The sequence below is a fragment of the Aspergillus thermomutatus genome (genome assembly GCF_002237265.1).
Source record: "Aspergillus thermomutatus strain HMR AF 39 chromosome Unknown NODE_67, whole genome shotgun sequence".
Lineage (NCBI taxonomy): Eukaryota > Fungi > Ascomycota > Eurotiomycetes > Eurotiales > Aspergillaceae > Aspergillus > Aspergillus thermomutatus.
Genome location: NW_020798116.1, coordinates 54,830 through 74,590, shown reverse-complemented (window position 1 = coordinate 74,590; position 19,761 = coordinate 54,830). Strand labels below are relative to the sequence as shown.

At 48.0% G+C, this 19,761-nt stretch overlaps 5 protein-coding genes across 5 annotated transcripts; 3 read left to right on the top strand and 2 right to left on the bottom strand.

The window, feature by feature from the left end:
• Positions 1-147: 147 nt before the first annotated feature.
• CDV56_107062 (uncharacterized protein) lies at positions 148-3,130 on the bottom strand (the record flags this gene model as incomplete). The annotated part of the gene is made up of 6 exons (XM_026760681.1): positions 148-1,282; positions 1,338-1,722; positions 2,373-2,585; positions 2,638-2,733; positions 2,802-3,036; positions 3,113-3,130. 6 exons carry the CDS (start codon positions 3,128-3,130, stop codon positions 148-150), a joined length of 2,082 nt encoding a protein of 693 aa, XP_026615409.1.
• Positions 3,131-4,140: 1,010 nt separating this feature from the next.
• Positions 4,141-4,906, top strand: CDV56_106979 (uncharacterized protein; the record flags this gene model as incomplete). Its single annotated transcript, XM_026760598.1, has 4 exons — positions 4,141-4,170; positions 4,224-4,412; positions 4,474-4,673; positions 4,750-4,906. The coding sequence occupies 4 exons, from the start codon at positions 4,141-4,143 to the stop codon at positions 4,904-4,906; spliced, it is 576 nt and encodes a 191-aa protein (XP_026615408.1).
• Positions 4,907-5,604: 698 nt separating this feature from the next.
• On the top strand, positions 5,605-6,708 carry CDV56_106878 (ankyrin repeat domain-containing protein; the record flags this gene model as incomplete). The annotated part of the gene is made up of 1 exon (XM_026760497.1): positions 5,605-6,708. The coding sequence occupies one exon, from the start codon at positions 5,605-5,607 to the stop codon at positions 6,706-6,708; it is 1,104 nt and encodes a 367-aa protein (XP_026615407.1).
• A 9,556-nt stretch (positions 6,709-16,264) lies between these two features.
• Positions 16,265-16,792, bottom strand: CDV56_106277 (uncharacterized protein; the record flags this gene model as incomplete). Its single annotated transcript, XM_026759896.1, has 1 exon — positions 16,265-16,792. One exon carries the CDS (start codon positions 16,790-16,792, stop codon positions 16,265-16,267), a length of 528 nt encoding a protein of 175 aa, XP_026615406.1.
• An 889-nt stretch (positions 16,793-17,681) lies between these two features.
• CDV56_106184 (cupin domain-containing protein) lies at positions 17,682-18,272 on the top strand (the record flags this gene model as incomplete). The annotated part of the gene is made up of 1 exon (XM_026759803.1): positions 17,682-18,272. The coding sequence occupies one exon, from the start codon at positions 17,682-17,684 to the stop codon at positions 18,270-18,272; it is 591 nt and encodes a 196-aa protein (XP_026615405.1).
• Positions 18,273-19,761: the final 1,489 nt, after the last annotated feature.

Here is a 19,761-nt window from a genome sequence, read left to right as displayed (position 1 = left end):
AAAACAATCCACCTAATATGAGACGGCGAGACCGCCTTGAAAGTAGGAAAATTGAAGGTAGAGCAAAAACAGCATTTTTCGTCTGGCAATCGATGATGCAGAGTTGCTATACCATTGAAATCAAAAGAAAAAAAAAAATAATATATTCTAAGTGGTAAAGGCTCGGCCCAACCGCCGCAGGGCTCGCGTATCTTCGCATCTAAACCCGATCTTTTCTCTGGGGGTATCTTTCAGCCTTTCTGCGTTGAGACTGCCGCCCACGCGAGGAATATTCAGTTCATTCGACGGTGCGGTTGTGGTGGATGATAAGGGGCCCGAGTCCCTGCTAAGCAGCATCCCGATGCTGGGAACTCTGTTGGCGGAGGCCCTGGATGTGTTGTTGCTGTCAGAGTGGGCTGTTTTACCAGTCTCGTTCAGTGACGCGGGGGCGACCTGTGGAAATGACGTTTGGAGTGCGTGCATGCGAGGGTATTGGATTCTAGGGACTACCGAAGATGTCGAATAGTCTGGCGGGCTTCGTTGGTGGTCGTCGCGCGCGTCGCGAGGTACGTGAGGCGAGTACCGTACGAGTACCGGCAGGGGTATTTGCTGCGTTGTGGAGGCCGGGATAGCGGGTGGTGACGAGCTTTTAGCTGCACGAGCCGGATGTACTGGCCGGTCACATGACGGAGGCAGTCCGTGTTGCGGTGAAGGCGATGGAAGAACCGGACGGTGATGTGGAGAGGATTCCCCGTATGCAACGGCCAGGCTGTTAGGTGCGGGTACGGCAGACAAGTAGGAGCCGTAGAGCGGAGCGATGGTGTGCGGAGTCCCCAGCGGTGTTGGGGGCCATGCATAGGACGAAGTATATAATTGAGGCTGTGTGGCTCCAGAGCATGCAGCACTCATCGGAGGAGGGAAGGAATAAGTAGCGCCCGCCAAGGGGCTGCGGGTGACTACTGTAGGACTCAGCTGGTCTTTAACGGCTGATTCGGGATACAGTCCTTCCTGAGGGCGCACATATCGTAATGCAGGGTCTGTGGATGGTTGTTGGAGAGTGGAAGCAGCCGGGCGCGATGGCAAGTAGTAGCTAATGAGATGGAGACGCTGGCCGGTAGAGGTGGTGATGCTGAAGGACGGCTTCATGAGCCCGTCCAGCTTATAGCGGTGTCCGTCAGGCCCATAGTCCGGACCGTACTTGTTGTTGTCGCCCCTCCTCCGGCTGTCAGGCGTTTCACCGGCTCTGAGTAGCCGCGTGCCGGTACCCCCGCGCTTGCCCTCCATCTCGCGGTAGGTGAGAAATCTGCCCGATACTCGACTTGCGCTCCATGATTTACCGTCTGTCTATCGCCGCATACCCGACTTCACGCTCATCCCAGACGAACACAGAACCGCATCGAATAGATCGGCGCTCTTTCTCAGAAAGTCGTCTCTGAACACGAGGAAGAAGGCCGATTCGGCATGCTTCGGAGAGAATGATGGCGTCCGCCGGAGTGGGCACATGGCCGATATACGTTTCCATCCACCCTCGCTGATATGGATGAACACCTGTAACAGTGGAAGGACTAAGCGCCAAAACAGATAGCCTTGCAAGGTACGAAACGATAATGAACGATGATGGCGATTGTTTGTTTGACTGTGGCTTAGGTAAGGCAATGATTGCCTCTGCCTCATGATTAAAGACGTGGTTAAAGGCGTGCACATTTGTGAGTCGTTCGGCCGCGATAGAGGGGGGATAGGCATCTGATGAAGTGTAGACCCAACGAATGCTGTATTTCTATACTCTGAAATCAACTTGCGAAAAGGTAGGCTCCAGAACTGACGGATATTTACATAAGGTCGTCCGGAGGGTGGAGAACTCCGTCCCGCTTAGCTACTCAAAAGACATCTTGTTATCATGATAAGTGAGCACTCACCGCCTTTTGAGTCGCACCTCTTGCTACCCGAAGCCGATTTTGCTTGTCAATGAATCCAGCACGCTGCGCGTTGGTCACAAGACGAGCTCGTCATAATGCTTTACTTCTCCTCTAGGCGTATCAACTCTTTATCGGTCGCGCAGCTTCTGTCTCGTCGCGGATATCAGCGTACATCGCATGTGTGGTAAGAATGACGTATTTTCCTTCTGTTTTCCTTTTTTCCTGGCACACCACATAACTTAACCAGATGCTGCTTATAAAGTTATTATAGTTGATTATAGACCTCGCCGTATTGCCTTTTTGAGTACCCATGGGTTACCCACGAACCCGCCAAGAACCCCTGGAAAGACATCAAGTCGGACATTGATACTTTGAAACTACCTGAGCCACAAATTGAAGACCATGAACGATCAGAAACGGACATAACAAGCCAACTTAGAGCATGGAGCTCAGTGGATGAAAGTAAGGTCTCCTAACTAGAAGCATAGACCTCGCTTCCAAAAGCGCCAATCTTGTCCACCTTATAATAGCCACCCTCGTAGTCATTGTGCTTAGATCCCCAACAGTTATCCCTCTTCCCCAAGGATACATCACGTTTCGCATGGTTACCCAGAGGTGCAATCATTGCATTGTAGCAAGTGTCAGAGTCAAGGATCCATGCATCACTGTATTGCGTGTTGTAGATCGCGACTGTTTCCCCAAGTCAGTCCCTATCTTCCCGACAATATATGGATAGACGTACAGACAACGTTCCCGTCCTTTCCATTGGTGAGAGTGACACCGTAGGTATCAGACGTTTCATGGCCCTTGGCAATATCTGTCCCAACGTACACATCGCCTGATATTTTGCTTGTAATCAGTGAATCTGAAACCGCATAAGGACAGGATCGAAAGAGGTCATCGTACAAAAGTTGCGTGCGAGTGTCTTGAATTGAGCCACAGGAACCCACTTCCCATGGCCATTGCTCCCTCCCTTTCCAGTGACTCTGTGGCCACAATTCATAATATGATCACGAGCTTCAAGCTCGTTCACACCCTTGGTAGTGAGACCGCCAGCTTCAAGAGCTGCGTATTCCACGTCCGATATGGGCTTATTGATATCAGCGCGCCTTTTCAGGCCGGCCTCCTTGAGGGCTTCCCACTCCGCATCGGAGATGGGTACATTCCGTCCAGGTTCGGCGGAGGCAAAAGCCAAAAGTCAAAAGGAGAACAGATACAAGCTTCGTAGCGAACATCTTGGTAATGGTAATAGGTGCTTCGGTGACAGGCTTTGGAGTGACAATTTAAGGACGAGGAGTTTCTGGGTTGGATTGTTGATTCTGGAGGACTACCAGCTGGTCCTGAGGCCCTCTTATACCTGCTCTGCGAGTCATCGCTGAAGGCGATTATTCTGCTCTCCTAACAACAATCCGTCGCAGCATTAGCGATTTGTCCAAGGCTGGATCTTGAGACTCAGCAATCAATGACCAAAAAGGCCCCCAAAAGGATCAACCAATGTCTGGGTGATGCTGAATTTGGTCCGTTAGAGTGACCCCAAGATAACACGAGAAACTCACATTGAGCCTATCTCAATCTTGTTCAAAGGATCCCTCTACGGAGGCGCAAGGACGGCTGTTGGTAGATTAGTGGGCGGCTTTGCTGTTTCAGAAAAGCAACATGTCCCATAACAGTCCACAACCGTGGCTTATACCCATCATTGACAGTTCCCAGGTCTTTACGTAGGTGTGTTGGTTGGATGGCGAATAGGAACTCAAAAGCGCTGTTGACGTTGGATATCAGATAGAGTGTTGGCGTGCTCCCAGCAGACATATGCTTGTTGGATGCAATCCTCCAAGTCCGCTTTGCTGTATCCTGCCTGACTGTTTCTGTCTCAACTGGCTATCTCCGAGTTTTCATGATCTATCAAAATAATTTTGTGTTTGGGCCCTCAAAACCTAACTATAACTAACACAGTCAAAACTCGTCCTTCTGCCCCAATAGAGGCTGAGTCACCGCCAAGCAACAATGTACAGATGCACATATTGCGTGATTTCTCTGTTTCATATGTATTGGTAGAAGAGAAAGAGGAAGATCTACGGGACAATCAATGTTTAGAGCAGGACGAAAGAGAGTTATAAGGGGGCACCAATCTGCTGGTCTACGCACCTGTTTCGACTTTAACATTCACTTATGTTCCAACTTCGCAAAATCCAGTCTTACTTACTAGCTCACTCAAAGATTTCTGCAGAGAAAAGAACTTGCAAAGATGGTCCTGATTAAGAAGCTCTTCTTACTTGTATGTTTCCCTAGCGTCATACTTCTTGTTTGAGTGCTAACGCTACGTGGTAGTTTGCAACCTTCGCATCGGTCATTGCGCTACCAAATCCAGCGCAAATCCTCCCATCAGAGAAGGATATCAGCGTGGACGAACTTGAAGTCCATAATATCCGCGATGTGAGCGCCTTAGAACAGCGCGCTCTGGGCCCAATGACGCTGCATTGGTCTCCCCAAGGCCGGTTTCTTTTCATGGCAGGACTTGTGAGAAGCCCCTTCCCCTAGAAAGGTCCATGCTCTGGTCCTCTGATTAACCTTTCTTCAGCAAATTCCACAGGGAATCTATGATGCTTTCTTCTCCAGCAGCGTTGGTATTAATGGGCTGGGGAGAGTCATGTTACAAAACTTCAAGGAGTATGTTACGAACCAGTTTTTGTTTGACTGGGAAGCCCTCGCAGCAGCGGAGTTTTATATGCGTGATGCTCTTGAGGGAGGCATTGTGAATACGACCCCATTCAGCAACAAGTGAGTGTCAGCATTCGCTTCTCAAAATCCTGGTATTCCTGCTTGTCAGTATGCCTAGCTGACATGTCTACTGCAGCGGCTACGATGTCGGCTTTGGCATATTCACAAAGGATGGGGTACCTCCAACCCAAGAGGTAGTTAATGCAATGATTACAGTTATCAGACACTGGGCTGAGGCAAACTCCGGCTCATTGACCGTCATCCAAGCCGCTAATGGGTTCATTGACCCCTAGCAGGTTGGGGCCACACCAACCACTAAACGCGGCCGCGTTGCGACTTGTCCCTCCGGTATCAATCTGTTAAAGTATGCGACGAGAGCATTGTCGGACTTTAACCCTAACAAGAGTCTTTGCTGGTCTGGACACTGCCCCTAGAATAGAACTGGCGGCCTGTCCGGGGATTCACCAAGACGGAATCAACCACCCTGTTAAGTCAAACTTGTTTCATCCTGTGTTGTTCTATTGGTCGTTTATACCTACATCTGTTGGATTTACCCATGGTGATTTTTTGCAAGAGTGTGGTGTCGAATATTGGATTAAATAGCGCAATTCAAAGTTGTTCTGAGGTTAGCTATTATTCATATAAAATCATTTGCTGTAGTAGTACTTGAATTCTCCATAAGTCATTAGCAGCTTAATTCTTACAAAATAGTATTCTACCTTAAAGGCCCCTCTTATGCTTATAATTCCTGCGCGGAATACCCCAGGCAGCGTAGTGTGGCAATGCAAACCAACAGTGGGGTCAGTGTTTCGGCCAGGATTGAGAGTGGTTTTTAATCATGCTAACATCGGCAAGGCGGATTCCAGAGAATGATTATGATAGCCAGGCTGATTTGTCTTACTCTCTTCATTTATCAACGCACCATCCCGCCATTTGTCTCACACGATCTACTTCGACATAAAATCTCATGTGAACGAAGGAAAGCCATGACATGGAGCCGGAACGCCAACCTCGCTTACCAATTGAGATCTTCCTTCTTATTGCCAATTATCTGGACCCTCAAGACCTACTGCTTCTTCTACACGCCAGACCAGGTATCACATCTTTGCTAAACCATGCCCATCTAAAATCTGTGGATAGCGAAGGCAACACCCTGCTTCACCTAGTGGCAGAGTACAACATTGACAATGTGATCAGCCGACTGAGCCCAACCACCGCAGCCAAGAGCATGGTCGAAAACAACGCCGGTCAGACACCGCTCCACATAGCGGTCAAAAAAGGTCACTATGGCATTGTTCAAGAACTGCTATCAACGGGATGCAATCCATCCCCGACGGACAAGCACTCCCGAACCCCCCTGCACTATGCTTGTCTGACCAAGCAAGACATAACCATGGTGCGGCTGCTCCTGGCTCATGGCGCTGACGCTTCGGCAAAAGACAAAGAGGGCCGCACTCCAATACACATATGTTGCACCCACGGGCAGGTTGCACTGCTCAAGACTCTCATTGATGCCGGCGCCGACATCAATGGAGCGGAAAACGGAGAGGTGGATTCTGGAGCGCAAGGGCAGACACCATTCCACAATGCAATACTGCGTAGACAGACAGAGTGCGCGAAGATTCTTTTGGAGACAGGGGCCGATCCGAACGTGCTATATGGGCCTGGAGAACACATTTTGGGCCCCGCAGTGTTCAGGGGGCAGACAGAACTCGTGCAACTGATGCTGGACAAGGGAGCTGATGTGAACAGGCCAGACCGCCTAGGAATGACGCCCTTGATGTATGCTGCTACCGTAGACAGAGAGCAAATCGCGCGGATCCTGTTGCATGCTGGCGCCAAACCAAACATACGAGGACCTCGTGGCGGTGTCGCCCTACACGGCGCGTCCAGGTCAGGCCTGCCATCGATTGCGAAGTTGCTGCTCGACGCGGGTGCTGATCCTTCCATTACGGATAGTTCGGGCTTTTCTCCGTTAGATTATGCTACGAAGAAGGAAGCGACTCCTGCAGAGTGGGTTTCAACCCTGGGACATGAGTTGGTAGTCAAACTGCTGCAACAGGCACAGCGACAATCAGAAGCTGGGCTAGGCTGAAAAGAAGACAAATGCAATCGCACCTTAGAATGAGAGATGTTTCCTTTCCGAGTCAACACGCTTCAAAGAAATTCCATATGAACTAACTCTTGGCCTACTACATCGTATAGCTAGAGTGCTAGACGTGTTGCCCCGTGTCACGTGCCTATTGAAACGTGAGAGATTGAGAGTAAATCTAGTACACAGGCCGAATAGCCTAGTTGAGAGGCAACGCTCTCCCTATGTTCAGTTTCGACTGGCATTGGTGTGCAGAGAGAGCGATGGATGGTATCAGAGGGGCCCTCCCTAGGTGGCTGGACAGTCAGTGTTATGTTACCAACAGAGCAAGCTGGCATGTACCGTCAGTTATACAAATCTTTCCCACGACCATAGAAAGCTCAGTCTGGGTCCATGCTTATACTCCTTCACATCTGTGAGGCTGGAAATAGCAACTCGGAGCAATGTAACCTTTCCTTCAATTCAGAATGTTTGGATAGGAACCGTCGTATCCCTGCGGTCTCTGGAGTAAATCGTTTCTGTACAGTCGATCAACGCCAACTATGAGAGTCTCTCCTTTGTATTTCTCGTTCAGCTCTCGAATGCGCTTGGCGACCTCCGCCCTCCTTCAGGGCAACATCAAACTTCGGTTGAACAATTCCAACGATGAAGTCGCCGCGAGGGGGCGGTGTCATTCGTGTCTGATACTACCATCACTCTTAGCGCACATAATTACAGGATCAGAGACTCAAGTCATTATTCCAAAATTTAAGTCACATTGATTGCAAAGAGGCTAGTCTGCTGTATCTGTGACTCAAGATGAAATCAGAACCTAAGCCGACCTTTTTACTTCTCAAAGAACAAAAGTACATTTAAGTCAAATCATCTGCATTCTTGTCAACAAATCATCCTTATGAGTTTATATTCTTGGCCTGAGATTTGTTGACTCCTTGACTGGCATTGCCATGGAATGCTTGAACTACTTGACTCGCCTACTAGCAATGTCCTTCATTATATACAATTATTAGGGAACAGAACCACAATAATGTTCCCATTATTTGCCTAATATACTTGATTGCAAGGGGGTAATGGACAAGTACTCATTAAGCTACCAGCTCCCTTCTGTCAACCATACTGACCGCTCGGTAATTGCTAGGAAGATACCACCTGCTGAATTCTGGTTTGAGCAATCAGATCGCTTGTTTCTACCATGGTTTCAACACGCCGATTGCAGAGATTTTATGTCGTTTTATACTTTCTTTACCGATACCGCACTTGCCGTATATAAATACTAAGTTAGATAGATAGATTAGAAGAATCAGACCTTCATTCCTTATGCATTCCGCGTATATGCGTTTACCATATAAGTACGATTAGCGCGGAATGGCTGACAGGAGCTTATACATGACCAGAGTGAACCAAGCACTGGTGGACTATAGTTGCAAGGTTGATTGCAAATCTGGTATCTTGTTATAGACGTCTCCCACTAATGGGAGGCCTTGGCAGCCTGGACCTGGATCGGCCAGTACCGGCCTGACCAAGATGAACCAACATTGGGAGTAATATAGAGTGAGTATACATGGAGATCAAACAGTGAGAAACAATAAAAAAACATACAACAGCCGGGATTCGCTGGTGGTCACCCACCCAACTACTAACCGGCTGGCGTGTGGCTTCAACGCAGCCAAAAGGTTGGTGGGTGCTGCCATCGCGCGATTCTACTTTTAGTTGCGCGACCCTAGGTGAGCTTAGGTGAGTGCAGAATAGACAGGGTGAGTGGTCTGCCGCAATCACCCACGGTGTTGTAACAACTGGATCATCTGTTATGCGATGCGATGTACAAGGCCTTGACGATGGAATGGGGCTTCACGTATCTCGCGCGTGTGGTCACTCCATAAATTATATAATGTAGCTTTTTTACATCTCGAATACCTCAACAACGGAATATGTTGAAGTCTAAATTATGCTTTTAAAAATATAATATACCGCCATGCCACTTAAAATCATAGATGGTTTCCTAAAATGGACGGTCCCAAATATGGTCAGATAATTCAGTATGTTTTTTCATTAGCGATAAGTTATCATTATTAAAAATAATATAGACAACCATTGTTGTTGTTGGATTATTTGTAATAAGCTCAAACAGACATCTTGGATTCAACTATCTGGCAGCTAAGATACAAGAATTCTAGCATGGAGAAGGGAGGAAAAGAGAATGAATGAATGAATGAATGAATTATTCCTCCGGCTGTGCGCAGCCTAAGGCTGCATGTAGCCTCCGCGCTGATTATGCTGAGTCATCTATCTATGCATGTGACATGCCTTTTCTTAGTTCTCCTGGTTTAATCGCCCTGTTACCATAGTAAATTATATCACTGTTCTAACCACCTCCATGTTCAGTCTCCAATTCTTTTCCTGGTTGAGTTCTTCTCCTATGGATTTCTTTCTCCTTAATCAGCCTCCTAATGCGTATGACATGTCCCCGTATTGATTGCCCATTGCCACTCTCATTTCCCCATGATATGTTTCCCATCATTTACATTCAAAAAGAAAATGCTGTACTGTTTCTTGCCCCTCTATGCATTTATAGGTTTCCTCAGCTGCTTGTCTAATTCAATGTAGGTATTAATTTAATTAAGTGTGGCCTGTTCAGAGTTGTGCCAAGGTTAATGCTTATATCCTGCTGAGCTAATCATACAAGGTCCTAGTATGTTGTCCTGGAAGGGACGCATTGATCTCTCTTATGTACTTGCCAAAGGGATTTTGTAGGAACTGCTCCTTTCATACCTGATTAAGTGTATTCCGCATTTGCCTCCACGCAGTGGATCTTGCGCGTTGGGTAGCCCAAGCTAGTGGATCCGGCTGAGCTCCCTTCTGGGTAGCGTAGTGGCTCGCTGCCTTAGCCATTTGAAGTCCTTGGTTCTGTAAATCATTTGCTATCCATCTGATTGTAAGTTGGATCTTAATCTGCATCATCTGCTTGATTTATCTTATGATTTACTGTATGACTTGCTGTCCTCTATGGGCTCCTTGGTTAGTGATACACTGTAGGCTAGATTGGTTAGTTAAATAGATTATGATACCTATGACGTCTGTCAAGGTTGGGGGTCCTTAAAGTAGTTCCCTCGCCAGCTGGAGTGCTTCCAGGATAGCGCCAAGTTGGGCAATATGTAGGTCTATGTGGTGGTCTATCTCCACTGTTGTGGAGGTAGATTTCATAATTTAATCCCCAGTCACCACTGCCAGACCAATTCCAATCAGATTATTCCATGCTGATCCGTAGGTGTAGATCTTGATCTTTGGTCTTTCAAAGGTGGTTTCTGTGTTTTCTGTTCCTTCATGGCATATAACCTTTTGCTAGTCTAACTCCCATGGGGCAGAATGGTATGGTATGATTATCTCCATGCAACTTTGTTCAAGCGGCAGTATCCAAGAGAGTGATCTGAATGGCGATCTAGACTGCTGGTTGATGTTCTTTATACACTTGGCTAGTGGGTGAGTGCTCGGTAGGCTGTGGCATCTAATCCAGTGGCGGAGAATCTGCTTCTGAAAACAGATATCTAGGGGTTCAATGCTAGCTTCAGCCTCCGCAATTATCAAGGAGACTGAACAGTAGATCCCTACTATGCTTTTTGCTGCTGACTTCTGGATCACATTCAAAGGTTTGACAACCCAACTTGGGATGTGCCTGTGTTTGTTCAGAGTTATCCAGACTGATGAAGCATATGTGACCGTTAGCACTACCAGGGCATTGTAGAGTTGCTGAGCACTTTGTGGTCGGAGACCCCTCAACCTTAGTAGCACCTGGCTAGCTTCGATGCCTCTCTTGGTGACCCGGCCAACGTGTTCTCTGAACCAGAGTTGTTCGTTAAAGATAACTCCTAGAAGTTTAACCGTGTTGCTTAGGCAGATATTCTGTGTTCCAATGCGTAGTGCTAGCCTTAGGGAGGGGTTTCGTCTCGCATTCCTTGTAAAGTGAATGAATTGGGTCTTCTATGCTTCAAATATTGCCCCTGAACGCATGGCCCACCCCATTGCATGGGGGATTGCCTCCTCTTGTAGAGCTGATGTATTCTCATCTACTGATTGTCCAATCCGCTAGCAGTTAAAGTCATCTATAAAAGCCATCACACCCCTGTTCCAGTTGATCAGCATCTCGACCAGGTCCGCATTAAAGAATAAGTAGAGGATAGGTGACAGGGAGGAGCCTTGGGGCAATCCTGGGTGTGTAATCTCCATGGCTTCTGAGCAGTAATCATTAACAATAATTAATGCTCTCCAACTTAAGCAGAATGCATCAATCCACCTTACCAGTTCAACCGGTATTTGTCTTTCTAGGAGTCGGCAGATTAGGACCTTCCTTATCACCCCATTGTAGGCGCCTTTCACATCAAAGCTGACCAAGCTGAGGACCTTCTTTTCTCTCTATGCTTCATAGATTTTCTCAACTAAGAGATTTAGTGCTTGTTCACTTGATTGTTTTTTTCTTGCTCAAAGTGGTTCAGTAGGAGGAGACCAAAGACTTCAGCATAGTAGGACAGTCTTTGCGCTATCACTACCTCCAGCATCTTGCCCAGGGTAGATAGTAGTGAGATGGGTCGGTATGAGTTTAGTAGTGTTTCATCCCGTCCTGGTTTATGCAATGGGATGATCTTCGCAATCCTCCATCTTGCTGGGACATAGCTAAGCTTGATTGAAGCATGAAATATCTGACATATATCTTTTCCTAATGCTGGCCATAGTTGCTGCCATACCCCAGCTGAAATCTGATCTTCTCCAGGGGCTTTCCACGGGTTCATCCGCATTACTGCTCTTTTAATCTCTTCGTCTGTGATTAGATCCATTTGTAGGGTTGATAAGTTAGGGTTCCCCAACAGTTCTGAGCTTTCTGGTGTTGGGGGGAAGAAGGCAGAGAGTAGGGACTTGGCTTTCTCTTCTTCTGTTTCAGCTGCAGGCCCGCTTCCTCCAACACAGAGAGCTGGGATTGGCTTCCTGTTATTCATCTCTTTGGTGTATTGTGCTGCTGTCCAGATATTTTCTGCTTGCTCCAGGAACTCTGTCTAGTGCTTGCGCTTTTGATCATGAATAGCAGTGTGGAATTGATGGCGAAGCTGTTTAACTTGTTTCTCCATATCAGGTTAGTTCACTCCATATCGCCGGAGCTGAGTCCACTGATTCTTGTTATAGGTGTAGACATTGCGAAGTTTAGTCAGTTCATCTGTCCACCACTGCTTGCAGTAGGGTGATAGGCGCACTTGCGGTATGCAAACTTCAAGGGTTTCAGACACCTTTCCCATCATGAATCCAAGCTGTCTCTCCAGCTCTTCTGGATCCTGTATCTCTGGGAGGGTTATCGTGTTTTGGCTTATCCTGTTAATAATTTCATCCTAAGGGGCCTTTTTCTACATGTATCGTGGGGGGTCAGTTGTCCCTTTGGTAGGTCTTTACTGAGTTATACCAGTGAAAGTTGCTTCAATTGCTCGGTGATCTGACCCATGTTCCGTTGGGTGACATTAACATAAGGTAAGCCTCTGCTTGAGGCTGTCTGATGCCATTACTAGGTTGATTATTAATTACCAGTGGCCGGAGTCGTATGTGATGGTTCCCTGGGGAAGTAGGCTGTATAGCCCGTAGTCAAGCATCAGCTCAACCAGGGACTGAGCTTCCCCTTGTCACCGCGTGTGTATGATATGATCTCCTCCCCATAATTAATCATGGTGGTTAAAGTCTCTACTGATAAGAATATCCAGCTTCGCTCCAAACTTCTTTTGCTGGGTGCGGATCATCCTTTAGATAATGTTCATTATTCTTGTTAACTCTTCCTGCCCACTGCTCCTATTTTATAGTGGCATATAGGCAGTTATAGCTAAGAGCAGGCGGTTATGATGGCGGAAAATAACAGCCGTGATGTCTGTTAAGCTTGTCTTGACTTATTATATCCCCTTTCAGTCCTTTTGGATCTAGATCATGCTGCGTGTCTTAGTTGTTGCTTCCCCTTCTCCTAGCTTATCATTTGGCATAATTACCCTCCACTTATTATGGGTATGAGTGTTTTTTTGGTTTTCTTTATATATAATATATAGTTCTGATACCATCAGTAAATCGCATGTTGCGAGTGTTCTATTATTCAGGAAACTCAGTTGTACTTCCTGGCTTTTCCGCAGGTTAGTGTGCACGATTCGCAGTATTATGAGTCCTAAGATAGATTGCTTCCCTGATAGCTTTGTGTTTGCTTTCCGCCTCTTATCTGGTTAACTTCTTCCTGCCACCGTGGGCACTGTTGGTCTGAGGCTTAGTGTGTACTACTACATGCTCCGCACTTTTCCTCATGTTCATTGCATTCTTGCTTTTGGTGTGATCCTGAGCATCTCTCACACACCGCTGGCAGTCTACACCGTGACTGCTTGTGACCATATCCCTGGCAGTTACGGCATCTCAGTGGTCGCTGTATGTAACGATATTCAGAGGTAAATGAGACCTCTCTGCAGATCTGTACCATTTTCTGGTGGATCAACTGGGTCGCATCACTTTCCTGAGGGAGGAATATCACCATCGACCCGTAGGACTTTGGTCCACTAAGCCAATATAGCTTCCTTACTTCAGTGTTGTTTTTGTCTCTGAACTTCCCATAGAACTCCTCCCTTACTTCCCTGTCCTTATTGAATACGTCTGACTTCCGTACACTGTCAATTTTGATAGGGAACCATGGTTCACCATTTAATTTTGCTCCGTTGAAGGTCTTAAGCCATTGCTGGTGTTCCCGCATCATGTGAACATCCCCTTCACTAGCAAGAAACACCCTGACCATTGACCCTGGTGTGACTTTGACCCCTTCAATTCTGACTTCCCCTGTGTCCTGGTGTTTTCTGAGCGCGTTCTGGATTGCACTTTTGGCAGTGGCTCCATCAGCTAGTTCCCTCTTGGCGTCTTCATCGGCGTTTCTCATGTTAATGGTTACATTTGGTAGTGTGAGCGCTGCAGTTATTGCTTTTATTGCTGGTGAAATAGCTGACGATGCAGTAACTACTGATGCCCAGCTTCTACCCTTGCTAGGTGTTTGTGTGGCCAGTGTTGTTAATAGGGTGGTCTTGGATGTGGTCTCATGGATTTCTTGGATAGTCTTTTTGAGCTCATCGATTTGGTATGATTCTATTATTTTATTCAACTCATCAATGCGGCTTTGCAGACTCAAGATTTCCTCTTGATGTTGCTTTTCCTGTTCCTCCAATGCCCTTTTCTGCTCCCTGTCTTTGGTCTGAAACAACAGATGTAGCTTCCGAAGGTCAGCATCTTGGGTTTTGATTTTCTTTATAATTGTGTTCAAGGTAGCCTCTGTGTCTGTTATTGCGTTTATGTCTTCCACAGACGCGTTTGTACGCGTCTGTTTGGTTATCCGGATTCTTTGCGGCTCAACCTGGGTTTTTGTCCCCACAGCGCGTTCAAGGTCGTCAATAAGTCGATTTGGTTTTTGGATAGTTCGCTTAGAACATCTCCGAGCAGACAGTTCGCCTGTCAAGGCCTCTGTGTCGGATTCGCTCATTTTTTCTAGCTCCGAGGAAAAGAGAAGTAGGGACGGTGCGAGACATTGTGGGAGATAGGTTGGCTCAGGGTCACATGGTGTCAGGTGAAAGATCACGTGACTGGTCGAGATCAAGATCTGGACTGTCACATTATTCAAGACATAGAAAGGCCTGTGAGATGGGGGTACGGAGCCGGCCCGCCTGCTCAGCTTGAGATACGTCATGCTATAGACGCATTCTTAGTAGCTCTTGGTCCAAGCTAACGCAGAGCCGATGTCACTCTACCTTGGTTGGTAGAGCCCCGAGTCGTTCAGTCAGAAACGGACCTACATCCTTTATGCGAATACCCCTATTAGACTAATACCTGAGTCGTCAGGTCAATGGAAGCCATTGTTGATGCCCCGTGCCGAGCCCTGTTCGTATCCTGTACCCTATCCTGGCAATTGGGCGGAGAATGTCTGGCGTTGGCCGAGGCTGGGATTTTCCAGTTGGGGCGTGACGCCAAGAAGCCGGCGCTTCCTAGGGCATTAGCTTGTCGACTAGCGCCATTGCTTGAAATAACTACTGCAGGTAGATCACATTATTGGAGCTATTAGCTGCCGCAACCTCATAGACCCAGAAGGCAGCTTATCATCACGCGGGAAATGGGAAGAAGACAGGCACTGATTGTCGTTTTTGGCACTTCACAGGCAACATTCAAGTTGACGTCAACCATCTCGGCAGCCCGTCTGACCTTGCTGTTCAGCCTGATTACATTGGCCCCGGAGATGAGCAACATACACTATGGAAGAAGTACGCCGAAGCTTGTCAAAGACATGGCACACCAGCAATTGTCCAACTTTGTCACTCAGGCAGACAATCTTTCCGCGGCGCTGGGCGAAAGGGATTTTTAGCGCATACGATAGCCCCAAGCCCAATTCCATTGGTACTTGGCAATAGTTGCTTGCCTCCTCCTGAATGCCCACATCTACGAAACTCATCCACGCAGCGTTTTTGGTACGGTAATGAGCAAAGAACCACACACTCAACATGCTTGTTTTGCACTGAGCATTAGACGCAGCCGACCATGCGAAATATTTAGTCGAGGCATGGCCGAGTACGGAAGTGGATGTTCCGGAATCTTGACGCCTTGGGCTAACCAACGGAGAGATTCTGGGTACCCTAATTTTCGAGTAATTTCCGGCCTGCTTAGCCCAAAGCACCAATTGGGTCAACCGGCGAGTAAAGACGGCCAAGGATGGGCTGTTAGCTACTTAAATGTCGCCACCAACATTGGCACAGGTCATTCTATGCAGGCTACCCTCGCTCTCGGAATTTTAGTTTGACCCCGAATGTTTATGTACTTTGGGCAAAAGACCGAATTCAAGACTTTGGGGGAGAACGCCACATGTTGATCATCGTCTCCGACTCTTGGTATTATACCACAAGCGGACGGCAATCGACCAAATGTTCGCCCAGTCTCCGCGAATGAGGGCAAGGGCATAACTGTTGGGTGGCGAAGTCGCCGATCACATTGGCGTGCTGGTAGTACACGGTGCAATCTTCCAGACCCCGCCGGCGGTTCGACCATTGCGTCGGAGGCCACAAAGGACAAGGCTTGTCAGAAATGGATCAGACGACAGGACAGACGAATCCATCCGTGCTGAATTCAATTCCTAAGTGAGTAGTCAGCCAGAGCTCATAGAGATGGCTTGGTATCTTATGTCCAGCCCTAAATGATCTTTCGCGCCCGGGGCCACCGCATGGCACGTTTAGAACGTGACCTCCACGGGTTAGTTAGCGGGGCGAGAAAAAAGAAACAAAACTTTAAAGCCCAGGCACAGCGTTGGGAGATTTATGCAAGGCCTACATCAAGCCTCAGTTGAGTCTCATGACTCGAGGACCAGAATTCTCAGCGCCAAATGATGGAAGAAAGCGATCCTCGAAGCTGCGATGGCGTGCGGGGTATGCGAGATGGGCCCTGCCAGTGCACTTGCAAGCTAGCGCTGGACCCCGGCAAGTGGGCAGGGAAGGACGTGCACCGCGGGCCGGATCGCCACCATCCACAATAGATAAATTGCTTACCCGAAAAATCGTACAACCAATATCTCAGCTACTGATGTGGCCAAAGAACACGGAAAGATGAGAAGAGTGAAAACCGTCATGGACACGAGATAAATCGGGCGGCGACCAAACACCTCGCTGAGCGGTGCTTGGATCAGACTACCCGCACCAGTGCCGATGAGGTAGGTGGTGATGCCCAGCGTCGGGATGACGGGGAGATGAATATCGAAGGCTTTGCTGACTCCCGGTATGGACGACGTGTAGATAGTGCTGTAAAGGGACACGATAAAGGAGGAGAAGGCGATGCAGAACAATACCCAGGCACGGCGCCAGGATGACCATTCTTTGGGGTTGGTGGTATCTCCAGCTTTGAACAGGACCTCGAAGTCGGCTTCATCTTGGACACCATGGTCTTCTTTCTCATTACCGGTCTTGACACCACCGTTGAGGGCATCATCACCACGAGGGATGGCGCCTTGCACAGCTTCACCTTGACCCTCCTGCACTGGCTGGGCTTTTGGATCCTGATGAACCACACTCGACATGGTAATTGGTGGCGTCGGTCAGACGCTAGGATAGTGGAGATGTTGTTCAGCGTCTGCACATGGCTTTCCCCGAGAAGCGGCTGCATTTCAGGCAGCGTCAGTTTTTTGTACAGTCCGCCCGTTACACAAAGCTCTTCCCCTTTGACAATCCAGCAAAGCACATTAATGATTGCATCCAAGGAAACCGACAAGTAGCTGACAAATGGACTGCTCATTCCAGCCGAGAAAGGCTGATTGGAACCAAGCAAATACTTGCCAGTTTAACATCTCCACTCACATCGAGACGCCTGATATCCAGGGGACCAGGATACAAACCGGATGAAAACCACCCGTGGCTAGTTTTTGATTGGCTCAAGCATGAGTCTTTTTTAGTCTTTTTGACAGCGGGCGTTGGCCGTTAATTGCGGGGCTGCGCCCGCCCCGCTCTCATCCTTTGAGCCTTTGATGATGCCTTTGATCTCCATGTCAGACGAGGCTTTGCGACACTTTATCTCGACCTAGTTAGAGAGAGCGATCCCGCTAATAGCCCTGCCTCGCGTTGTTGCCCTTCTTTACTCTCTTGCCCTCTTTTTTTTCCAAGCTTCCAATCCTCAGCCTCGTGCGCCACTTTCGTAAGCTGCTTCCTTCCCAACATCATTCTTACGAGCCTTGTTCTTGTTGCGCTTCTCTCTTAAGCCTCGCTCTCTTTTTCATTTCGGCCCCTGACTGTTTCGACTCATCCCCCCTTACTAAATCTGGCTTATTCTCAGTCTCGCCAAACTAAACTAATTTCTTGCGGCTGAACAGTCCTGGTATAAAAACACGACGAAAGGTCAGTTCCAAGACACGCATGAGACAATATCCAGCGTGTTTCTAGAACCAGTACCAAAGAAAAGCAAAGAAAACAAAAATGGCGTTCAAACGACTAATTCCATTTGCCTCCCTTGCAGTCAGTTGCATTGCAGCCATGTCGACTCCGGAGCCACTTCCCAACCCCCAGCGTGTCATTACCGACACGGATCTCGAGACCGGCATCTCGCACTTCAATACGACCCTGGACGAAAGTCTTGCGGTCAAGCAGGATCTCGGAGGTTCCTTGTTCCGTCTGGGCTACATCACCGACAAGACCCCCAACACGCTCGATGGCACCGATCTCACCAACTACATTGAGTACCTGGAGAATGCCAGCGTGCCTCCCGTCACCCTCCCCGACGGCCGTGGCATGATGTGGTACATTGACACCCCTCCTGGTAAAGGCAGTCCTTTCCACCGCACCATCAGCTTCGATGTTGTTATCCAGGTCGCGGGCGAGATCGAAGTGACGCTCGAATCTGACGAGAAGCGCATCCAGAAGCCGGGTGACATGCTCATCCAGCGCGCTACCGCTCACACTTGGAGAAACCTCAGCAAGGACAAGTGGGCACGCATGGTTGGTGTCATGTACTCGAGCAACCCTGTGGTTCTCAAGAACGGCACCGAACTTGGTCCTACCGGACTTTAGTCGCCTCATTAGCAATAGTATAGACTATTTTGTGCCTACATAGGACAGTCAATTTATTTTTGAGCTCACCTTTTTTCACGTGCCTAAGCATCTAGAGTGACAATAGATTTCATGTGCCAGCGAAACAACGTCGTTAAGTACTGCCAGTACACTGGTTAGTTCGTATGCGCAAAATCACCAAAAATCCGAGATATACACACCCATCTTTTTCTGTCTCAATATATTGACATAGTTATAACAGCGCGATCAAGATCATAATAGCTAAAGGTCGAATCATCAAATCTCTCATTCGTATATCTCTAGATTGTATTTGCGTTTCGTCATTCAATAACACCCTATCTTTCAATGGCCTCTAGTAGTTGCAACACTGGTATCAGGTAGTTTCCCAGCTCTCTTTCCCATCGAACACGCTGATTATGTTCCATCTGCTGCATCTCATCCAACATTGAAGCTATCTGGCGTAACATTCGACGATATATAGAGCGTATCAGGGTGGCTCCTTGTTGACCGTCAAGAGTAAACCGTCCGAGAGCCATGGGAGGGAGATTCTCAAGGGCTGCAGCCAGGGAGGGGCTGGAAGGAGCCACCACAACGGGCACACGAGGTTGTGCGAAGTTTTGCGGGTGAGTAGTGAAAGGAAGAAGTGAGGAAGTATGGTACAGTAGAGTGTAAAGTGAAATAAACATGAAAGAAAGAGATCACAGGATATCACATCAGGATACAGATGACCTCACCCTTGGCAAAAACCTAATGCACATCAAGACAAGGGACTCAAAGGAACCAACAGCCAGGCTTGGCAACTGGGTCGGGAAGCAGAAGCTGCTCTCATCGTTATCCAGAGTAGTAGCGGTACCTCTGATCCCCATCTTTAGCCGTACCTCTAACCACGCCTTAATGTGCTGCAAGATCTTGTTGTAGGTTGTGGGAAGGCACATATAGCTAGAAAGAACAAGCAACTGTGACGGTTGATCTAATGTGAGTTGTGCTAGTGTCTGGGTATCATACCAAACGTCAAAGAGGTCATCAGTCGTGGAGACGACTACTAAACGTATTCGAGGGCGCATTCAAACGGTGGCGGAAATGGGTATCATGGTTTGTAAATTGACACCTTGATGTCTTCCTCCGTTCTGGTCATCTTATGAATTACCTCCTTAACCTGTAGTAGCAGGAACAGGTGTCTCAAGCTAGTCAAGTATTACCCTGATGGTCGTGGGTACGAGAACGTGATTGAGACCGAGTTTCCATAGGCGGAGCTTTATTGCTTGCATCTGGAAGAAAGAGGAGGACAAGGGTATTCAGCGCTTTCACGTCCCTGGCACGACTCTCTCAATCAGCGTAGATAGATTTGTCAAGCTTAGATATCAAGGAATTGCAAATAGATTGCCTCCAGCGATAAGACCTTGGCGGCGCTGCACTCACTTGTCACGGTATACTTGCGCAAGCTGTATTGTTCGGTATACTGAATTGGACCTCTTCTATACACACTATC